The 24,040-nt window shown below is 37.4% G+C and overlaps 1 protein-coding gene and 1 long non-coding RNA gene across 6 annotated transcripts in view; one reads left to right on the top strand and one right to left on the bottom strand.

The window, feature by feature from the left end:
* Positions 1-24,040, top strand: part of evi5 (ecotropic viral integration site 5) — a 99,131-nt gene that overhangs the window by 38,043 nt on the left and 37,048 nt on the right. For 4 of the 5 annotated variants that reach the window (XM_008109238.3, XM_008109240.3, XM_008109241.3 and 1 more), the window contains exons 3-11: positions 4,882-5,071; positions 6,930-7,154; positions 15,710-15,784; positions 17,926-18,051; positions 18,673-18,816; positions 19,107-19,196; positions 19,296-19,393; positions 19,868-19,928; positions 22,515-22,568. In XM_008109238.3, the coding sequence (XP_008107445.2) occupies positions 4,882-5,071; positions 6,930-7,154; positions 15,710-15,784; positions 17,926-18,051; positions 18,673-18,816; positions 19,107-19,196; positions 19,296-19,393; positions 19,868-19,928; positions 22,515-22,568 (1,063 nt within the window). Of the gene's footprint in view, positions 1-1,650; positions 1,680-4,881; positions 5,072-6,929; positions 7,155-15,709; positions 15,785-17,925; positions 18,052-18,672; positions 18,817-19,106; positions 19,197-19,295; positions 19,394-19,867; positions 19,929-22,514; positions 22,569-24,040 lie in introns of those variants that run through there. The other variant, XM_062977990.1, reaches the window with a different exon arrangement.
* The window catches only part of LOC103278653 (uncharacterized), a 32,974-nt gene continuing 25,533 nt past the window's right edge, over positions 16,600-24,040 (bottom strand). The window contains exon 4 of the long non-coding RNA XR_010005326.1: positions 16,600-17,100. This is a non-coding gene — a long non-coding RNA (uncharacterized LOC103278653). The remainder of the gene's footprint in view (positions 17,101-24,040) is intronic.

Raw genomic sequence — 24,040 nt, forward strand, 5'->3', positions numbered from 1 at the left:
TTCAGGTGACAGTTTTGCTGCTGGTTTGTCATCTCCTCTCCGTCTTCACAGTCTCCAACATATTTGTAATGTCTTTCTCTCTTGGAAAATTACTTTAATACTGGTTTTTAATTTTATAGCTACATATTCTTGTCATTGGCCACCACTTAATTCAAGAAGGTAATGCTAATCTTTTTTTTTTTTTACACGTCTTGGTGTGGCAAGGAGGACTTTGACCTGGGTATATGTCCAAGTCTTGACAGAGCAGAAGCATTAAAAAAGGAAGTAATGAAACTTACTCTGACAAAAATTACAAAATTTAGTTTCCATAGGTTGAGTTCTTTTTCCATGCTTAAAACGTCATCTTTCTTCCAAACCGTTTTCTAAGAGTTAGTTTATTGCCTTGTTCTTCTGCCCACCATTCATTTTCTCCAAGCAACATGTTTCAGCCTGTTTCCACCTTGTCCTCTTTTAGTATAAGAGTGATGACATCCTTGGAATGGAAAATTTACTTCTCAGATGTGATTTGCGTTTTTAAATGTACATGTTGTGTATCCTTTACTCAGATTTCCAAAATTATGAATACTCAAAAAACAGATATTGTCCACTAGGGTAGCTGAAACCTTAGCTTTCAAATAGCTCAGTTCACACAAACTTCGTTTCATGCCCAAAATTGTTCAAAATATTATGTATAAAATTAACTTCAGTCTTTGTGTGAAAAGTGCATCTAAAAATAGATACCAATAAAATTACATTAGTTGAGGCATCAGTAGGTTAAATGTTTTTGAATATTTACATAAAACTGTAATTTAAGATAATAACAAGACTTTAATAAGATAAGACTGTCCAACTCTGATTACCTATATCAGTGTGGTCCGGGCCGTGGGCCGTATGCGGCCCACCAATTCATTTTGTTGGCCCTTGCCTTTCTTACTGGAAAAATATTTTAATTTAACATTTGGAAAAAAATGTTTTCCCTTCTTACTGCTTTAAGTTTTTAAGAATTCGTTTCTTTCTGGAATGTCTCTGGCCCTCACATTCCTATACTTCGGCAACGAAAGGTTGGACTACACAGACCTATATACTTGAGTATAAACTGACCTGAATATAAGCCAGCCAGGACCCTCACTCGAGTATAGTCTGAGAGGGCCGTTTTCAGTCCTAAAAGGGGGCTGGAAAATCTCGACTTATACTCGAATATATACGGTATATACTAATCTGAAAAAAACCCTTCAATTGTGAGCACTTCTGGTCCAAAGCATTTCAGATGCTGTATCTTAATATAAATTCCTTTTTAGACCAAAGCTCTCTTAAAAACTCACTCTCTTGGAAGTCTGAACATGTGAGCTGAACTGCTCTTTGGAGTTATAAAAGATTCAAATTACACGTCTTGGTGTGGCAAGGAGGACTTTGACCTGGGTATATGTCCAAGTCTTGACAGAGCAGAAGCATTAAAAAAGGAAGTAATGAAACTTACTCTGACAAAAATTACAAAATCTTGAATTTTGTAGTGCTCCTGGGTTAAAGGATGGGTTATGTTCCCCTCCAAGATATACTGGAATGGTTCAGTCCTAACAAACAAAGAATCCTATTTGTGGAAGGTAAATCATTGATGGAAAGAAGCTGCTTGTTTTCTGCTTAACTGTGGATGGTTATTAAAAATTCCAGGACCTGAATTAACGAATGATGAGTTCACCAAGGTAAGAGTCCCATCATAGAATTATAGGAATTATTTTACAGTGCAAATGTTCTCTATAGCCCAAATTTACAAGATGTGCAATGTTACGTATTTGTTTTAAGGGCTTACATTTTCTGATCTTCACTGGAGTTTGAACTTGTTTATTGCGAAGCTTGTAGTGAAAAGGTTTTCTGCTCTTTATCAGTTTTTGAAGCAGTGGAATTTTGCTTTGTAAACTACACAGAATATGCTTCTTGATCTTCAATTAGATTCTGATTCTTAAAATTAAGGAATATTGGAATGAGAGAATATATAGGGGATTGTCTTTTGAGGAGCTGTAGCTCTGAATTTTTTTGACTTAAATCGTGCTTCCCTTTTATTGCAAATCTTTCCATTTGATTTCAGGTACATATATAATACAGTAGAGTCTCACTTATCCAAGCCAAACAGGCCGGCAGAAGCTTGGATAAACAAATATCTTGGATAATAAGGAGGGATTAAGGAAAAGCCTATTCAACATCAAATTAGGTTATGATTTTACAAATTAAGCACCAAAACATCATGTTATACAACAAATTTGACAGAAAATGTAGTTCAATACTCAGTAATGTTATGTTGTAATTACTGTATTTACGAATTTAGCACCAAAATAGCACAATATATTGAAAACACTGACTACAAAATGGCTTGGATAATCCAGAAACTTGGATAAGTGAAGCTTGGATAAGTGAGACTCTACTGTATATACAACTTTAACCATTCTTGTTGCAGTTAAATTTCCTGTTAATTTGTAATGTAGGTATACAGAGTGAGAAGTTGCTTATAAATGTGTGTGGAGGAAGTAGGTAGAGGATGGACAGTATAGTTGGCCATCCACATTTGTGGGTTTGACTTTGTGGATTTTATTGTTCAAAGATTTGGTGATAAAATATTCTCTCTAGAAATCTGTAGGTCCTCCAGTCTGACTCTGTGGCCAACATCTTGAATCTGTGGTCTGTGGTCAACATCTTGAATCCATTCTGAAAGACTAAAGATTTCTAGAGGGAACACCTCTCTAGGAAATCTCTAGATCAGTGGTTCTCAACCTGTGGGTCTCCAGAAGTTTTGACCTTCAACTCCCAAAAATCCTAACAGCTGGTAAACTGACTGGGATTTCTGGGAGTTGTAGGCCAAAACACCTGGGGACCCACAGGGTGAGACATATTGCTCTAGATCCTCCAATGCGATTCTGTGTTCAGCTTCCACAGAAGTTGACCATGGAGCCTTGCTGGAATAACGAAAAAATTCTGAAGTGCCCTCTTTGATAAAATAACAGCAATTTATATTAGCCTTTTAACAAGGGTGTTCTACCATAGATATCTTTTATCTATCATTTTTCTGCCCCTACCCATCCTGTGGGCATGGGGACTGTACTATATTCCTAAACTAGCTTGGGGACCTTGCGGTGCCTGGGTTACTAGAAGATGGCATTGTTTGTTTTGGGATGTTAGGTAATATCACTGAAGTTTGGTCCAGATCCGCCATTGGCTGGATTTAATGCTGTCTGGGTAAGGGTGAACTACCAACTTCTAGATTTCCAGGGCAATCACCCCCAAACCCTGCCAGTATTCGCAGTTGGCCATATTGGGTCTGTGTGCCAAGTTTGGTCCAGATTGGACATTAGCTGGATTCAGTGTTTTTTGGATGCAGATGAACTACAACTCCCAAAATGAAGGTCCAGTCCCCTAAACTCCTGCTGTATGTTCAGTTGGTCAAGGGGCTTCTCTGTGCCAAGTTTGGTCCCAGTATATTGTTGGTGGGGGTCACAGTGTTGCTGGTTGCAGGTGGATTGCAACTCCCAGAATCAAGGTCTATTCCCCTAGACCTCTGCATTATGTTCAGTTGGCCATGGGGCTTCTCTGTGCCAAGTTTGGTCCCAGTCCACTGTTGATGGGGGTTGCAGTATCAGTGAAGGTACTGCAAGTCCCATCATCCATTGCAAGTTTGGTCCAGATCCATCGTTGGTTAGGTTAACAGTGCTCTCTGGATGTAGGTCAAGTACAACTCTTGTAAATCATGGTGAATTCTCCCCAAACCTCTCCAGTATGTTCAATTGCTGATCAATTCCTCTGTTAACTGTGTAACTGTGTAGGCCGGGCTGTGGCGCAGGCTGGAAAGCAAGCCAGCTGCAACAAATCACTCTGACCAAGAGGTCATGAGTTCGAGGCCAGCCCGTGCCTGCGTCTTGTCTCTGTCTCTGTTCTATGTTATGGCATTGAATGTTTGCCTTTATGTGTGCAATGTGATTCACCCTGAGTCCCCTTCGGGGTGAGAAGGGTGGAATATAAATGCTGTAAATAAATAATAAATAAATAACTGTGTAGGAAAGGGTTAAGGTAGAGGCAGTGGGTGAGGTCATGCAAATTAAGGAACTCTGGGATGTCCATTCTGGAGGGAAAACAGAACACCTCCGCATACACACATATACATTTTTCACTTTTATTATGTGTATAGATGTCCTAATGTTAGTGTAAATATAGGTTGAGGAGACCATTCAATGAAAGGACCAGCAGAAAGGAACCTTTTTTGGCAAATATCCCCTCTTCCATTTTTGAAGTTTGCCTGGCTTGAGGTGCAGGGAGGAATTAAACATAATACTTGTAAATGTTCTGTGATTATATCATGGATAATTCAATTTGATACTTCGCAATCATTCACACCTAACAGATAAATCATATCTCTAAGTGTATACCATCATTACATACTGACCTTTTCACCATAATAATATTTATTATTTAACATGTTTTTAACTGAATGCATGCTTTAAGTTACTCTATACTCCTTTGGTTCCTAGGCCAAGGGAAAGGTGGGGATATAGATTAAATAATAGACTAACAAAGACATATCCTATAAAGTCTTCCCATAGCTTTCTACCTGTCAAAGAAATAAGTACATCCAGTTTGTTTCAGTTGGCATATTTATCTCTGTGGATTTTTGTCTCTGTAATTTCACTTTGATAAAGATATAAACCCACAAGGTCTATTAAATATTTTCCCATTTTGAAAAAATAAATGTGAATAACAAGCAAGGTTCTTACTATACTCTCCACTATGTATAGTCAAGCGGTGATAAAATTGGTTGTACAAGCTGACATTGGAGATTTTGCTCTGTGTTTGCGTTCTAAGTTTTATAATGAAAATTTTGGCTGATCAAAAAACTCAAACGGGTTTGTGTATGTCCTGCAGATTGTTGGAGACTGACAGCAAGTCTTTGCGATCCGTAAATGGCTCACGAAGGAACAGTGGCTCCTCACTCGTATCTAGTTCATCAGCTTCTAGCAACCTCAGCCATCTAGAAGAAGATACCTGGATCCTTTGGGGGAGAATTGTCAATGAGTGGGAAGATGTGCGCAAAAAGAAAGAGAAACAAGTTAAGGTTTGTTGACTTGTAGCGATCAGACTCAATATCGGTTTTCAGTGTTGGCATTAGAACTCCTGTATCATCTTTTTGGAATCCAGAAATAAACAAAGGATCCTCTTGTAATCAGTTGTAATGTAGCTGAATGGATATCAGATGAGGTTTTTTAAAAACTTATTGAATGTTTAAACTGTGTTGTGTTGTCTATTTATTGTGTTGTCGCCAGTTTTGTAATTTTTTATTAGATATGTTTGTGGTGTGATCATTATGCTTATTTTTATGCTTGGTAATGTTTTTCGTTTTGTGATTGTTCGCCGCTTTGAGTCTCAGTTGGGAGAAAAGCGAGGGAGAAATAAAAAAATTAATAATAGTAATAGCTGAAGCTAAACTCCAAAAACTCAACTGGAGATGAGAAGAAATAATTTGCATTTTTTGGCTTCTCAATATGCATGTACCTACAGGTAAATGTCATCTTGGCAATTTATTATTACACTTTTTTTAGTACTTAAAGCGAGCCCCCAATAGTGAAGTGGATAAAACCCTTGTGCCGGCAGGACTGCTGACTGACAGGCCAGCGGTTCGAATCCGGGGAGAGCGAGATGTCAACTCCAGCTCCATGCTGGGACATCAGAAGCCTCCCACAGAATGGTAAAATATCAGACATCCTGGCATCCCCTGGGCAGCATCCTTGCAGATTACCAATTCTCTCACACCAGAAGTGACTTGCAGTTTCTCAAGTCGCTCCTGACACGAAAAAAGTGCTTAAAGCAAGCTAACTGACATTTTGAGTCACATTCGTGATTTAAATAAGTGGTTAAGGCTACATAGCAGAATCTTAAGTGGAGTAATGTTGTGTTAAATCTCTGCACTAGAGAAATCAATGAATATCCTTTATAATTTTGTTTTATCCTGCACATTTTATTTATCCATATATTACAGATAAGAATTTTAGAGAATAGAATGAAATTATGATGCTTTATTTTTGAAAATAAATGAAACTCTACTACTAGAGCCAGAAGCATTTCTGTTGGAATTTACAAATGTAGTATTGTCAAAAATAGAAACATTTTATATATGTTGACTGCAACAAGGATCATGTATGCTTAATATTGGAAACAAGAAGAAATTTCCACTGAAGATTTATGGATTACAAAAATGATGACTCTGGCACAGATGGATAGATTGACTACGCTTTTACAATTGCCAGACTCTCCCAAATTTGAAGAAATGTGTCAAGCAGAGGCAGAGTAGGAAGTGTTACATAGAGCTTTCTATTTTCCATTTCTTAACTTTTCTATCTTTTTTGCTTCAGTACACTTCACACCCGCTCTACTCTTCTGTTTTAGATTGGGTAAGATTTTTTTTAAAACACCATAGAAACCAGGTTGCTGTGAGTTTTCTGTATGACCATGTTTCAGAAGCATTTTCTCCTGACATTTCACCCACATCTATGGCAGGCATCCTCAGAGATTTAGTATAATGCCAAGTAATTAGTAAAATGCCAAATTTTTAACTTTGTACTTTTAAATACATTACAACCGTACCCTCAGTTCACTGCTGACATGATAAATAATCCTTAGAGGTTGTGAGGATACCTCTGAGGATTCTTGTCATAGATGTGGGTGAAACGTCAGGAGAGAATGCTTCTGGAACATAGCCATACAGCCTGGTAAACTCACAGCAACCCAGTGATTCCGACCATTAAAGCCTTCAACAACACATCATAGAAATCTTTTTTGTATTAGATAATGAAAGACAAAGACAATAGTGTCCTCACCTTGCACTCATTCTTGTACCCTTTCCCACTCCCCATACTTTATCAATATCATACTGAGAAAAAAAGAAAAGAAATGACGGTTTTCTTTCAATGTTCTAGGAACTTGTTCGAAAAGGGATACCTCATCACTTCCGAGCAATAGTTTGGCAGCTTTTGTGCTCAGCACAAAATATGCCAATTAAGGATCAATATTCCGAACTCTTGAAAATGACTTCACCTTGTGAAAAGCTTATAAGAAGGGACATTGCTAGAACGTATCCCGAACATGATTTTTTTAAAGAAAAGGACAGCCTTGGACAAGAGGTTTTATTTAATGTAATGAAGGTAAGTTACTGGCACGTACCTTTAAATGGTAAACAAATATTTAGTCCTTACCGTACTTTGTTTTGTTTTTGGCCATGATACTTAAACATAAAATCTGTATTTGATAACATAAATTTCTGAGTGTGGGAAATTGGATGCATAAAAAAGGATGTCTTTCTTCATGTTTTGAGCTTCTACAGTTGTCAGTGGAGTGCTGAATTATTCTCATTTTCTGAATTAATGATGTGTGCTGTAATCCAACGATAGCAGGAGAAGCATATAGATTCTGGTTCTAGATCTGTGAATGGTCAAATAATTATTTGTGCTTGCCTAGGTTATTTGTTGTTTCTGTTGCTTTATGAACTTATAAGAGTATTTTATTATTCAGATAATGCAGTGTACAAAGCCATGAACTTATAGATGTCTGCTGCAGAGATTTCTACAATCTATATTGTGACATTTTGCATTGCTAGCCTAAGGCATTTTGCTGCTTAAGGCTGAGCAGTATTTGCAAACCCAGCATTGTCTGCCAAGATAGATATTATCAAACTCAATCACATTATTTTGATATCTGAGGCAGAAAATCCCCAAAGCACTGCTCCCTGTTCATACATTTAAATAGAATAATAACACTATAACTTGATTTTTGTTCCTGGGTTATAAATGTAATTTCCTAATGGTTTCTATTATAAAAACATGGAAAAAGTATATTTAACTGCAAAACTTTGTTTTTCCAGGACATCCTGTAACACATTTTGCTATAGCTTTTCAGTGAATATCTCATAGAGTCTCAACCAATTTAACATAGTTTGTGGCAGCCACAAAAACAAAGTTTCCGAATTGTAACTACTACTTTCAAAGTAAGTACCACACAAAAAGGGAAACTTTCAAACCAGGAACATCAAATTTTTCAAATGTTGTTACATAGTGTAATGTTAAATAACAAATTGCTTCTCTTTTATGACTCCCCCAACCACAATTACCTGAGATGCCTACTGGCTGCTAGTCCTGCCAGGTTTTCAAAATAGCAAAGATTGACAGTTGAAATTCATGACATGGAGGGTTGAGAGTAACAAAGAAGCTAATGGCAAGGTTATGCTCTCCCTAAATACCAACTGAATGTACCGTAGAGTCTTGGTTTTCCGACCTCTGCTTATCCGACACTCTGTATTATCCGATGCGGATGCCCGGCACTTGGAGAGGCCCGCTGCACATTGCTGAGAAACAGCTGTTTTTCTAGGCAGCAATGCACAGCTGGCCTCTCCAAGTGCCGGATGCTTGCTGGGAGGGACAAGACGCGGCCTGCGCTTGGAGAGGCCTGCTGTGTGTTGCTTCCTAGAAAAACTGTTTTTCTAGGCAGCAACGCGCAGTGAGTCTCTCTAAGGGCTGGTTGTTTGCCGGGAGGGAAAACTCTCGTCCCTCCTGGCAAGCACCCGGAACTTGAAGAGGCCCGCTGTGCGTTGCGGTATAGAAAAACAGCTGTTTTTCAGCAACGCGGAGCTTTTCCTTTAATCCTTCCTTGTTATCCAACATTTTCATTTTATCCAACATTCTGCCAGCCCGTTTATGTTGGATAAGCGAGACTCTTCTGTACTCATTTCAGCTAACTTAGCCATGTATTTCTCTGAAAATAAATTAAAATATTTTCTATATTCATAAATTACATAAGGCACACATTTCTGTCTTTATGTCTTTATCCCACAATGCGAGGTCCTTTGCTTCATTCTCTGTCAAAGGAAAAGCTTTGCAACCCTCAATCTGCAGACAAATAAGGAACAGTTCTATAAGGGTCAGGCTTTTTGACCCTTAAGTAAAGGACGTATTTTATAATAGACACCTGGCAACCCTACTGCTGGCTGAGAAGGTTATATTCTCACACCCCTCTGTAACTTAAACTTCAAAGCTTCCCAGACAATCCTAGATTTTGTGGTTTGATGAGATTATAAATAATGCTTAGCAAAATGATCCTGCTCTTATTCAGCTATAGTTCTTTTCTCCATCAGAGTTTATTTATGAGCTTCTGATGGTGACATTTTCTTTATCAAAACTCCAACTCCTAGGAATCCTGCCATATGTAGATAGGCACATGCACTTCCACACACAACCATATACATACAGGGACATTTAAAAGGTTTTGTTTCAGCTACATAAGGACCGATGATTTTTGCTTACCTATTTCCTTCTAGCACAGTAGTTCTCAGCCTATGGGCCCAAGGTGTTTTGGCCTATAACTCCCAGGAATCCCAGCCAGTTTACCAGCTGTTAGGATTTCTGGGAGTTGAAAGCCAAAACATCTGGGGACACCCAGGTTGAGAACCACTGGTCTAGCATAATGAGGCCTTCATGGTGTAGTGGTTTGTATATTGGATGACGATCAGGGTTCAGTTCCATGTCACACGCTCCCAGCCCAAGAAAGCTTGTAGTGTTAGGGTTACCACAAAGAAATGACTTGAAGGCACACAACAACACATTTCCTTCAAAAACAATTTTGACAGCACAAACTTTTCCCTACTTCTTACTGAAAGTCCTAAGAATTTCATGGGGGCTGCATCTTAGTGATAGTGCATACTTATTTTTCACACTGTTCCTATTCCTTTTTGAAAGTCGTAAGAATATAATTTGTAGGTGCTGCATCTGTGTATAGCACATAATTGTTTCAGCTTTATGCTGTGGAATTCAGCATATTTTAAATTAGGAGATGGCAAACAGCAGCATCCAAACAGCATAAATCTGACACAATAGAAGGGATTTGGACAATTTTTTCAGTGGCCATGGAAAAGAAACAGAGAAAGAGGAAGGGTGACCAAGCATTGATGAGTCACAGCCACTTCTCTGGCATTTTTCCATTCATTTCTTCAACAGTTTAAATGAAGTGTGTGTCTCAGAGTTCAGCACCTTGCCACAAAAAGTGCAGCACCTTGTCGACTACCGATGGGATTATTTATAATTAAAATCAAAGTGGAGTAGTTTATAGCCATTGTTACTATATTAAACGCCTTTCTCTTAAAGAAAATCAAAGCAATAGCCTTTTACCTGTTACCTGTTTTGCAGCAAATCTAATGTAGTCATCCCTCTATGCTTCTGGTCTGTAGTGCCTCATCCCTTCCACCCCTGACATGTCAGTTAGAAGATTAGTTGCTACCTGCAGTCACTTCAGCTTTCTTTGCCATTCAAGTATCTTCAGAAACTGAACACATTTTTTTTTGAGATCAATGATATTTTGCAATATTACATAGGCAGTAGAAGGAAATGAGTGATTTGTAACATCACAAAGCTTGACAGAATGACAATGGAAAGTGCAAATTGGGAAAAGAAAGAGGAAGACATTTGTCTCCTTTTCTTAAAGATATAACAAGTAAAGCAATGTGTAGAAGTTGAGACATACCGTGTTTCCCCGAAAATAAGACAGTGTCTTATATTAATGTTTGCTCCCAAAGATGCTCTAGGTCATATTTTCAGGGGATGTCTTATTTTTCCATAAAGAAGAATTCACATTTATTGTTGAACAAAAAATGAACCTTTATTATATACTGTATAGTAGTAGTTGTTATAACCAGACAAACTGAATCCTATCAAGAATTTCTTGTTACTACCATTATTTCCATGTACAACAATATATGGAACGTACATTTACCAATCCTGCATGTTCTGGTGTTCTGTTTGGCAGGCATGCTTCCAAACAAAAGCTTTGCTAGGTCTTACTTTCAGGGAAGGCCTTGTATTTAGCAATTCAGCAAAACCTCTACTAGGTTTTATTTTCAGATGATGTTATTATTGGGAAAACAGGGTAGCTAGTCAAGTTAGCAAGTAGACAGACACCTTTATTTATTTATTTCATATTAAAAGCATTGCATAAATAAGTATAAAACTGATAAAAATAGAAGGAGCACAAGAAGCCAAATATTTTTGACCAAAAATGGGCAACAGACACCTGACTTTGTTATATCAGATCCAAGAAGAGAATGCAAGCTGTCAGTGGCCCCGGCTAAACCAAGAAGCATCTGGTTTTCTTTCGAGCAGCAGGTAGACAGTAACAGTAGTTGAGAGTTGGCTGGATAAACAAGGACAGTGGTCTTTTACTAGAGTTTCCATTCTGCCTTCTTTAGTTGCTACCTGCAGACACTTCAACTCACTTTGCCAGTCAAGCATCTTCAGAAATTGAACATATTTTCTTAGAGATCCATGATATTCTGGAATATTACATGGTTCTAGTAAGATAATTCCACAAGTGAAATACTGGAATCTGCTGTATAAAATGATGAGAACTAATGTAAGTGGTTTGAGCGCTGGACTATGATTCTGGAGATGGGGATTCAAATCCCTGCTCTGCCATAGAAACCCACTGGATGACTTTAGACAACTCATACACTTTCAGCCTCTGGAGAATTTTTGCCAAGAAAACCATATGATAAGTTGCCTTAGAAGTTGGAAATGACTTGAAGGCTCAAGATAACAAGAACCATATGAAGCTATTCTTAGGGATTGAAAATGGTCTGATGGTTTCTCTTTGAACTTCTGATACTGAGTGGAGAATTAGCCCATTGTTTCAGGTTGGATACATCTGCTGTTTGCATCTAAGCCAGCTGAGAGAATGAGGTCATGCACACTGTCAATTGACTTCACTCCATAAAATGCACTCAAACATGCCCTGCTCATCTCTTTCCTTTTGAAAAGAAGCATGGCAGCAAATGCATGGATGATTATATCTGTATTGAATGCTTCAAACTGGTGATCTTCAGAGTATATACATACTGGTAATTTAAATACATGGGAGTCCCCAAGTTATGAACAAGATCTGTAGGTTTGTTTTTAAGTTGAATTTATATGTAAGTCGGAACAGGTACATTTTAAGTGTAACTCCAGCCGTGTGTGTGTGCGTGCGCGTGCGTGCGTGCGTGTGTGTAGCTTTGGAGACTATAGGGAACAGTTAACACCACAGTGGTTTTGTTTTGCTGTCTGTGCCCCTGTTCAGAAGATTTCTTCTCACTTTCTGTCCCTGTCATAATTTGATTTTGAAAAATGTGGCTTGTTGTGGAAGCAAGGATTTGTGATAGAGCATCATTGGAGACACATTTTCCCCATGGTAACTCTTCCAGGAGTGAATTTTACTTCGTAGAGGTAGATTTCTCTCACTTCCTGCTGTGCTTAACTATGTTATTAATTGCTGTTTTGCTCTTTATGGTGGTTTTATTTAATCACTACATTACTATTTAAATTGGTGTTTTATACTGTTTAATTTTTTTTCATTGATGATGCTTATTTTGTTCTGTATGTATTTTATCCTGTTTTATTGTGATTATCTGGGCTTGGCCCCATGTTAGCCACTCCCGAGTCCCTGCGGGGAGATGAAGGCAGGGTATAAAAATAAAGTTGCTGTTGTTATTATTATTATTATGTTTGTAACTCAGGGACTGCTTGTACTTCCATTTTTAATTTGTTACACCTGTTATTTTGACATTGTTCTAACTTGTATGCACTAAACATATCAAATGTATTTAAATATATATCTGGGTCTGTAGTTCTTCAGCTTTTTCCCCTCTGGATATTCTCAACTTCAACTCCCAGAATCCCTAACCAAGATGACAAACAGGGATTCTGGAAGCTGAAGTCCAAATTATCTGTCACTTTGAGTCCATTTTGAGAGAAAAGTGGGATCCATATCAAACAAGGTAAAGGTAAAGGTTTCCCTCTGACATTAAGTCTAGTTGTGTCCGACTCTGGCGGTTGGTGCTCATCTCCATTTCTAAGCTGAACAGTCAGCGTTGTCCGTAGACACCTCCAAGGTCATGTGGCCAGCATGACTGCATAGAGCGCCATTACCTTCCTGCCAGAGCGGTACTTATTGATCTACTCACATTTGCATGTTTTCAAACTGCTAGGTTGGCAGAAGCTGGGGCTAATAGCAGGAACTCACCCGCTCCCTGGATTCGAACCACCGATCTTTCGCTCAGCAAGTTCAGCCGCTCAGCGGTTTAATCCGCTGTGCCACCGGGGACTCCCATATCAAACAAACCAGCAAATAAATCTGAAAGCACCAGAATTAAAAGTAAACAAAGTAGGGGGGCATTTCCAAAGTGGTTACAATGAATCCTTGTTATTTGCTTTGGTTTGGTTCCAGAACCACCATGAATATAAAAATCTGTGCATGCTCCAGTCCTATTACAGTAGAGTCTCACTTATCCAAGCCTCGCTTATCCAAGCCTCTGGATTATCCAAGCCATTTTTGTAGTCAATGTTTTCAATATATCGTGATATTTTGGTGCTAAATTTATAAATACAGTAATTACAACATAAGATTACCACGTATTGAACTACTTTTTCTGTCAAATTTGTTGTATAACATGATGTTTTGGTGCTTAATTTGTAAAATCATAACCTAATTTAATGTTTAATAGGCTTTTCCTTAATCCCTCCTTATTATCCAACATATTAGCTTATCCAAGCTTCTGCTGGCCCGTTTAGCTTGGATAAGTGAGACTCTACTGTATACAATGATGTAGTCAAATGGTATCCTCTATGTAAAATGGCAAAATCAAGGTTTGCTGTTTGGATTTTTTGAAAAATCAAACCATTCTTGGTTGAATCTGTGAACGCAGAATCTGTGGGTACAGAGGGCCAACAGTTGCCTCTTGTATGTGCATAGGATTGTATTTTAACAAATAAGTAGAAAACTGTTGCAAACTTTAACAAAATGCTTCAAAGACCCTGGTGTTATTGTGAAAAAGTATGTAATTAAATTCATTAATAATCTCCAAATAAACGAAAAATATAATTAGGTGGCAAGCAAGAAGAGGTCTTATTTTACACCCAACTACTGATACAATTAGTGATTATGGACTGGTAGTGACTCTTGGGGTAAATCTGCACTGTAGTATTAATGTAGTTTGCCACTACTCTAAATGCTGTGGCTCATTGCTATGGAATTACAGACATTGTAGTGACAATGCCTAATCAAACTACAACTCCCAGGATTTCATAGCATTGAGCAGTGACAAAGTAATTTCAAGCTGTATTAATTCTGCAGTGCAGAGCTCTCACTGGATATGGCACAATTAAGAACTGGGGCCTTCTGTAGGCAAAGAACATGATTTACTGGTGAACAGTGTTATAGTAATAATAGGCATGTTTGGACTGAACACTAGTTTTGGTCTTCGTAATAAAACTTGTGAAGCCCCGGTGGCACAGTGGGTTAAACCACTGAACTGTTGAACTTGCTGACCGAAAGGTCGGCTGTTCAAATCTGGGGAGTGGGGTGAGCTCCTGCTGTTAGCCCCAGCTTCTGCCAACCTAGCAGTTCGAAAACATGCAAATGTGAGTAGATCAATATGTACTGCTCCGGCGGGAAGGTAATGGAGCACCAGGCAGTCATGCCAGCCACATGACCTTGGAGGCGTCTATGGACAATACTGGCTCTTCAGCTTAGAAATGGAGCTGAGCACCAACCCCCAGAATAGGACTCAACTAGACTTAATGTTAAGGGAAAAATTTATAATAATAAAACTTGTACATAAGTGATGTTTTTTTCCCCCTGTTCAAAATACAAGTTACATGCAGAATGGTGTACCACTGTTTCTGTTCAGTTCCCTCACTATATTATGTGAGATCATATCACAAAATACCAACATTCTCAACAGGCTCCAATACAGTGCAATGCAGTGCAACAGTATGATGCACAACATGACACCATGCCTGAATCCTATTAAGCTAGGATTTAGGCATCATAAATCTGGCCCACATATCCACATTAGCTTAGAAATGCATTAAGCCTAACAAAAGGGTGAAACTCTAAGCATCTCTTTGGATCCCTTCTCACAAGCTTTGACTAGTTCACCTAAACACCAGACATTTAATAGAAGAGACTTAGGTGAGTGTATTGGCTCTTATGCTGCTTATTACTCTTCTCCTTATTCCAGCTGCCCCCTTGCCTCCTTCTTTCTGCTAGCTGTCATATTTGCCTATTACTTTGCACACTTTTTCTGGATGGTCTTTTACCATTGTGTCCTGCTTTGACATTATGTGAAATTAAAATCCAATTTCCTTTAATTACTCCTTGTGCCACTACTACTTCCATCTCATCTCCATCATCCCAGTCAGATTTCTATAACATTGGGACCAATAGCAAGAAACTCTTCAGACCAGTCTTGTTAACTTAATTTGATACAACTTTTGAATATGGCGTTGCAGTCATAATTTTGTGTTTGTAAAAGCAGAGTTCTGAAACCTATAGAAATAAATACAGTCTGAGCCAGTTTCCATTATGTGTTTTATACAATTCGGTATTTGTGGACTGGGATCGAAATAAAGACTCATAAACCTTATCTTAAATAACTTCAAACATTGTGCATCCAAACCACGTAGGTATCCTTTGAAATTTTGAGTGGCATCTATGCAGCAAAAAGAGCTATAAACCTGTGTTAAAAATAGTGACACCTGACATTCTCAGGGAGCAAAATTGTTGGACTGCTTTCATTTGCTGTGTATTTTTATCCCTATTTTCATCCCTTTTGGAAATTAATGTATTATTATATTATTGATTCTACTTTTGGTGTCTTACTCTCTTTTCTGTTTTCTTCTAGGCATACTCTTTAGTGGATCGTGAGGTTGGCTATTGCCAAGGAAGTGCTTTTATTGTTGGATTGCTTCTTATGCAGGTAAGCAAACAATGTGGTACAGTAGAGTCTCGCTTATCCAACCTTTGCTTACAATGTTCTGGATTATCCAACGCAGTCTGCCTCCCGCCCAGATCCATAGTTCTTTCTCTAGGCAGCAAGAACTTAATTTTTTACAGATTTGACTTCTGATAGTGTTGTTACTGTAAGCTCATTTTATGCTGTTCTATCTTTATTTGTAGTTAATTTTTTAGTAGTCAATGTTTTTGTAGTCAGTGTTTTCAATACATTGAGATGTTTTGGTGCTAAATTTGTAAATACAGTGATTCCAACATGAAATTACTGTGAATTGAACTGCTTTTTCTGTCGATTTGTTCTAAAACATGTTTTGGTGTTTAATTTGTAAAATCATAATGTAATTTGACATTTAATAGGCTTTTCTTTAATTCCTCCTTATCCAACATTTTCATTTATCCAACATTCTGCCAGCCTGTTTATGTTGGATAAGCGAGATTCTACTGTACTTTGAAACTGTCCAGATGGAGAGGAGGAGGGAGATTCCAAAGAATCCTATGGGACTTTTCTCTATTTGGAAGAATTAAGTTCTGTTCCTAGCTTCTGGAACAACTCCGCAAAATAAGTGTAGTTTCCCCTGGAAAGAAAATGTTGACATTGTCTAGAGATTTCCCTTTTAGGAAGCAAAGGGTCAACATATAATAACTTAGATTCCTTTTGTTTGTTGTTCATTTGTTTCAAGAAATTATTTAGAGTTTTCAAAACACATAATATAGAACAATGCCAACACGTGATGATAAAAAGGAAAAACAGCAAACCAGAAAAAGAGAGAACACAAAGGAAAACCAAAGAAAGAACAAAAATTTATTTATTGTATCAGACGTGAACCCAGGGTACAGTTATAATGTATTTAAAAACAAACGAAATTTAAAACTTGGCATTATACTAAATGTCCTTTGACCAGTAGCTGGGCATTTGGAGTGCCTCTGGTGTTGCTATAAGGAGGTCCGCATTGTAGTAAATGGTCTTTGGTTTGCTCTTCTCCACACTCGCATGTAGTGGACTCCACTTTGTGGCCCCATTTCTGAAGATTGGCTCTGTATCTGGTGGTGCCAAAGCACAGTCTATTCAGCGCCTTCCAAGTTGCCCAGTCTTCTGCCTCTCATTTGGTATCAGCCATGGCTTGAGGTTCCAGGTTTTAGTCTGCCATTTTTGGACTCGCTTGCTGAGGCGTTCCTGCGAATATCCCTGTAGATCTTAGAAAACAATTTCTTCATTTAAGGCGTTGGCATACTGGCTGATATCTAAACAGGGGATGGGCCAGAGATGTCACTCCAGCCCATCTGAAGTGACAGAAGAACAAAAAGAAAATATACAATAAGGCAAAATCTTTGTTTCAGCAATTATTTAAACATATAATCAGATTATACCTCTTTCATCACAAATCTATCCTCTATATAGGATGTACCTACTAATAGTCAAAATCAAAGCTTACCAAAACATATACTTATTTGTTTACAAAAAGCCAATGAAGCATTAGTAATCTTTATCAAATAGCACAGCATAAGTCGTATTCATCAGCTAACCTAGATACTCAAAGGATTATCCCAGCTCTCTAAATCAATCTATTGTAATCACAAATCTCAAATATTAAATTATTTCTTATTTATAATATGGTAGCTTCCACATCTTTTTCTTGCAATATCTCCTTCTATTCCAAATTCCCACATTGTGTGTAAGGTCGATAGCATTTTTTGATGGCTGCTTGAATGGCGCTCCATGCAGTCATTCCGACCACATGATCTTGGAGGTGTCTATGGACAACGCCGGCTCTTCGGCTTAGAAATGGAGATGAGCACCAGCCCCCAGAGTTGGACATGACTAGACTTAATGTCAGGGGAAAACCTTTACCTTTACTGAAAAGTAGTACTACTAGCATAATAAAAGAGCCACAAAGCCATCAAACCAGGAAGCATTCAAAACAGCAGGTTTTTAAGGTGTAAATATTCCACAACTTTAAATGGGTTGTTAAAGATTTAGCAACTTCTCATCTACCTCTGTCCCCTCCAGGTATATACTTGTATTTCTGCACCTATGTTTTCTTGGGAACTTTCATGGTGTAGTGGCAAACAACTACAAAATTTTGATTGCAATCTCCTTTGAAACAGATGCCAGAGGAGGAAGCATTTTGTGTGTTTGTCAAGTTAATGCAAGATTATCGACTTCGGGAACTCTTCAAACCAAGTATGGCTGAGCTGGGCCTTTGCATGTATCAGTTTGAATGCATGATACAGGTATATCTGAGTTCTGAATATCTCTTGTATGATATGAGTTAGTAAGTTATAGTTTTTCTCTCTAGGTTTCAAAGTTGTGAGGTGTGGATAAGGAAGGTTTGGTGGGAAGTCATAATTAGATCCTTTGCATAAGAAAGATGGCTCCAGAGCAGGCATGGGCAAACTTTGGCCCTCCAGGTATTTTGGACTCTAACACCCACAATTTCAAAACACCTGGACGGCCAAAGTTTGCCCATGCCCATTTCCAGAACATAGGAAGAAGAGACTAATGTTTCATCTCCAGTTGCTGCTTAGCTCAAAATGTGAATTCCATATTGGGTGAAAGCCAGGATAGATACATAGATCTTTATGTTCCTTTCTACTTCTTTCTCCTTATTTGATCATTAAAATGGTTTACAACCAGTTATCAGAAATTGATCCAGGCAGTATACCACTTTGCATGAGAGCCACTTGATTCTTATGACAGCTTCTTTGTCATATGGTCGACATAGTTGGATTTCTTAATTTCTTTATTTAGTGTAAAGATAGATGTCACTTTTGGGGACATTTCATAGGATGTTGTTCTAAAAGTTTTAACTACAGCAACTATATAATCAGGTACTTTTTGTATCAATCTTTCAGGAACAGCTGCCAGAGCTTTATGTGCATTTTCAAGCCCAGAGTTTTCATACTTCCATGTATGCATCCTCCTGGTTCTTAACAATTTTTCTCACATCTTTCCCACTATCTGCTGCAACAAGAATATTTGATATATTTATGTCTGAGGTAAGATATTGCCTGTTTCCATTTTTTCATTCAGTCAAGAGTTATATGTGTCAAAGGAACCACTTCTAACATATATTATAGTGCTTGCTTGGGTTACATTTGCTATTTTTATGCTTCAGATAAAACCTGCCCAGGTACCCATTTATAATAGAATGCTTTGTATTATACTTTAATTATACCATTTTCATTATACCTGCAAAGAAAAGTGACATCACTTATCAGTCTTATTTATAAAATGTTTCCATACCTATAAATGCCTACCTAAAATAAAACACAAGCCTTCTTTGTAGGGTTTAGAGATTGTTTTTCGGGTTGGCTTAGCACTGCTCCAGATGAATCAAGCAGAATTAATGCAGCTTGACATGGAAGGAATGTTGCAGGTAGGCAAAATGTTACATTAATATACCAAAACTTTGGAAAGTTTGAGTATAATGCCAGTTCTAATCACTTGTGATGGTGTGCTCTGATTTGGTTTTTAGCACTTTCAGAAGGTTGTTCCACATCAGTTTGATGGCGGGCCAGACAAGTTAATCCAAGTTGCTTACCAGGTCAAATACAATGCGAAAAAAATGAAGAAGTAAGTTTTTTTTTTAAATGGTTTAGTCACCCCAAAGCTAAATGGTTTGAGACAGTATACAGTGAAATGTAAGACAAATTAGAAATTAGAATAGCACATTGCAACAAAACTACTTGAAACACATTAGCCAAGCCACATTCTTACTGGTCCAACCACATTCATATTCAAGGACTACCATGCATCTCAAGAGGGAATTGTATGGTCCTATTATACCATGGCATGCATGTGTATGAGAGAGGCATTTGGTGTCGGTGTGTTTCTGTGGGGAACACATCACATGTGAAGAAAAAGGTTCGGTCAATAAGAAATAGCAGGGAATCAGGCACTACCAATTTCAGAGTAAAGGGAGAAGAAAATCTGTTTAATCAAGTAGAGAAAGCTACCAGTTTAGGTTGCAGTTGTAGGAATGAATGGCAGCAGTTAATATGAAGTCCTGAATCGCTAAAAATGTTTGTAATGGCTTTTACCCTTCAGGTTAGAAAAAGAATATACTACTATAAAAACAAAGGAAATGGAAGAACAAGTTGAAATTAAGGTAAGCAGTGGAGAGGCTTTGGGGTTTCTTCAAAGATAGCGGAGACCAGGGGTCCCCAAACTAAGGCCCGGGGGCCGGATGCGGCCCTCCGAGGTCATTTACCTGGCCCCCGCCCTCAGTTTTATAATATAATATATTGTATATACATATAATATTGATAATAATATTATAATGTAATGCAATATAACACTAATAATAATACCATATAATAATATTAATTATATATTCTATATTACATATAATATTACTAATATTACAGTATAGTAGTATAGTTCAATATAGTAATATATAATGCTAATATTGTGCTATACTAATAATATAATATATTGTATGTACATATAATTTGTAAGCCACTCTGAGTCCCCTTTGAGGTGAGAAGGGTGTGATACAAATGTAGTAAATAAATGTAGTAAATAAATAAATAATAAATAAATACATTTTAGACTTAGGCTCGCCCAAAGTCTGAAATGACTTGAAGGCAAACAACAACAAAAACAACCCTAATTAACTTGACTATCTCATTGGCCAGAAGCAGGAGCACACGTCCCATTGAAATCCTGATAAATGTATGTTGGTTAAAATTATTTTTATTTTTAAATATTGTATTGTTCTTTCATTGTTGTTGTTGTTGTTGTTTTTGCACTACAAATAAGACATGTGCAGTGTGCATCGGAATTCGTTTGTATTTTTTTTTTCAAATTATAATCCGGCCCCTCAACAGTCTGAAGGATTGTGGACCGGCCCTCGGCTTAAAAAGTTTGAGGACCCCTGGTGGAGACTTTCAGTTAATTCAAATGACATTTGTTGTGAGAGAAATTAATAAATGATGTTATTTAGAAAAGTAATGGTTATGAGAGCTTCTGCTGAGGGTTAGTGATTGGATTTTAAACTACCGCTCTCCACCCATTGAAACACTGGACTTTTGGTAGGAGAATCTGGATTTCAATCCCAACTTAGCTAAGAAGCCTTGTACCAATCATTTTAAAGCCTTACCACCCTCATCTTTTAGCCTTACTATCCTCATTAGATCAGTGGGATAGCAAAGGAGAAAAACAATGTCTCTTGCTTTGAATGCATAAATAAATAGACCTCCTCTGTTAGATTTCAATGGTAAGTAGTCATTTGTTATGGGAAGCTAATATGGTACTTTGAAAGTGGTATAGAAAGCAGTATTGTAAAGCAAGATAAGCATACTAGCTTGTGCCGTCTTGACACCAACTTTCCTGCAAAAATAGTGGTTGTTGTTGTTGTTGTTGTTGTTGTTGTTGTTGTTATTGTTATTATTATTATTATTATTATTATTATTATTATTATTATTATTATTATTTATTGAGTTCCTGTAAGATTTCCAGGCTGTATGGCCATGTTCCAGAAGCATTGTCTCCTGATGTTTCACCCACATCTATGGCAGGTATCCTCAAAAGTTGTACCTGCCATAGATGTGGGCAAAATGTCAGGAGAAAATCCTTCTGGAACATGGCCATACAGCCCAGAAAACTCACAGCAACCCAGTGATTCTGGCCATTAAAGCCTTCGACAACACATGATTATTATTTATTATATTTACTTATACCCCGCTTTATCTCCCCCGAAGGGAACACAAAGTGGCTGAACAATTTAAAAATACACAAATATATGCACATTAAAACAAGATTAAATATAACCAGTATTTAAAAATTCCCAGTTAAAACCAGTTAAAACACATTCAAAGTTAAAAACCACAGCACCCCCTTAACTGATCTTAAACACCTTCATATTTAAAAGCCTTAAAAGTAATGTATTTCAGTTGATCATTGGAACCAATTGAATTACAAAAGCTCCCCACTTGCCACTTATCCCTTTTCTCTGAATTTCACATTCTGAACTGTCTAAATGTGAACGTTGCCCAAACAGTGATCTTGGGAGTATTGTTATTATTGTGTGTTGCAAGAATGTATTAAAAGCTATGTGACAGACTTTTGATGCTTCAATCAATTTTTTGCTAGAGTTTAGCCTATTTGTTTTCTTAAGATCATATGAACAAAACATAATCCTGTGAAATAGATATGCCCAGAAGAGAACAAATTCTACTGTAGATAGATAGTTAGATAGGAGAAGCAGAATGGCTAGTCTTAAAATTTAGAATTGATGATTATCAAAATTAAAATAAGCTCATTCCCTGGAACAAAACTTTAAAAATTCTCTTCTCAAAGACTTAACCAGTAACATTTGATATTTCATCGAAATAGGTAGGGGTCATGCAGACTTCCATAAGCTGGTGGACTGAAAAATCCAGCATTCTTCACCATTGGCCATGCTGATTAGAGTGGCTGGGTTCTTCGTTTTTCCAACAATTTTTGAAAGGCTATGTGATATCCATGAATTCCTTAAAGCAATATTTCATATGCTCATCAACAATGATAATTTTATAATATTTATTATCATTGAGTAAAATGGTAGATTTTGGCCTTGACCTTCGGTGATTATCCAGAACAGACATATTGTAGTGTCAGTGCGCACAAGCCTATGGAAACACATAACAAAAATATTACATTTTCCGCTTAATTTCTCAGACAGTTGCTTTTTATAGTTTTGCTTCCTTTTCAGAGATTACGAACAGAAAACAGACTCTTAAAACAGCGAATTGAAACACTAGAAAAAGTAAGTGTTCTAGATGTCTGTCCTCAGTTCAGTCACTATTTTCAGTCAAATATTTTATATTTAGTAGTGCAATTCTCAGTAACAACACTAACGTGAATAATATGACAACTACATTATTAACTTATATAGGTGTCATGATGATTCCTCGTAATTTTGGAAACATAATTATACAACTCAGAATTTTTAATTATGTCAGTTTGTCATTCACCTGCAACTTCTGCCTGAGAATTCTGTCCTCTTTAAGGGATAGCAGTTTTATTGGTGCATGATCTCTTGAAGTGATGAAAATACACAGAGGGAAAGTGGTCAATGTACATAGTGAACTTTGGATGAAAAGGTCAGCATCCTCAGGCAATCTCCATGTTCAAAGAAAGCTTGGATAAAAGCCAGTTTGTTCCCATTATGCATTAACCAGAGGCTAATTAGCAAAGCATCACAGTTTTGTGAGTTGCATTTCCATCTTATTTTGGTTCTCCACATAGGCATATAATGCTCTGTGGAATTATTAGTTAGATGAAATTATTATGCGCTCTGCATAGTTGAACACTGCCTTCTAAAGTGTGAAATCCCTTCAGAAAGCTTGCTTTCATTTTCTACTTTTTTTATTAAATTTAAACCCAGACACAGATCTGACTTGCAATTTTGTTCTGTTCAGTAATGTTCTGCTTTGATTCAAGCCTTTGATCAGACAAAATCACTAAAACGTGAAGGACCTTATTTTTAATTTAGGCTAGATCAGATAACCATATAAGATGGTGGTAGATGAAAGAAGAGACTTAGCATATACCATATTGATTCCCAAGGAGACCAAACCCCGACCTGTTCTGACCATTTAATGCAGTTCAAAGTCAGCTTCAAGCTGTGGCAGCAGCCAGAAAACCATCTCCTACAAAAAGTGCGCAAAAGAAAGATCTGTGGTTTGTGTTTTTACCATCCGGGGCTCAAACTGGTTTCAGGATTTCCTGTGTAATTTATCTGCACAACAAAACCACTTTCTTTAATAGTGATTTAAAACTGAATTAAATGGTCAGTATAGATGGGACTTGAGAGAAGCTTTACTGTGGTGAAGCTTTGGTTCTTGTTGTTATGTGCTGTCATTGGATAAAAACATAGGGCATAGTGACTCTATGGATGAGTGACCTCCAAAAGACAGTATTATCCACAGTCGTGCTCAGGATGTGCAAATGCAGAGCTTTCTGGTTTCTCTTAGTTCTACGAAGTTCCAAATATCCACATTTTCTCAAAAGAAATAATATGATATTTTCTCAACAGTGATAAGATGAATCCTCAATGTTTTTTGAACAAAATCCAACAAAAGCTTTGTCTGTTGCCTTTTGCTTGGTACCCAGAGCCACTGCACCATATCTTCTGTTTTCTTAAGAATGAAAGGATATATGGGGCTGAGTAGAGTTCTCAACCTGTGGGTCCCCAGGTGTTTTGGTCTATAACTCCCAGAAATCCCAGCCAGTTTA

The sequence above is a fragment of the Anolis carolinensis genome, chromosome 4, assembly GCF_035594765.1.
Source record: "Anolis carolinensis isolate JA03-04 chromosome 4, rAnoCar3.1.pri, whole genome shotgun sequence".
Classification (NCBI taxonomy): domain Eukaryota; kingdom Metazoa; phylum Chordata; class Lepidosauria; order Squamata; family Dactyloidae; genus Anolis; species Anolis carolinensis.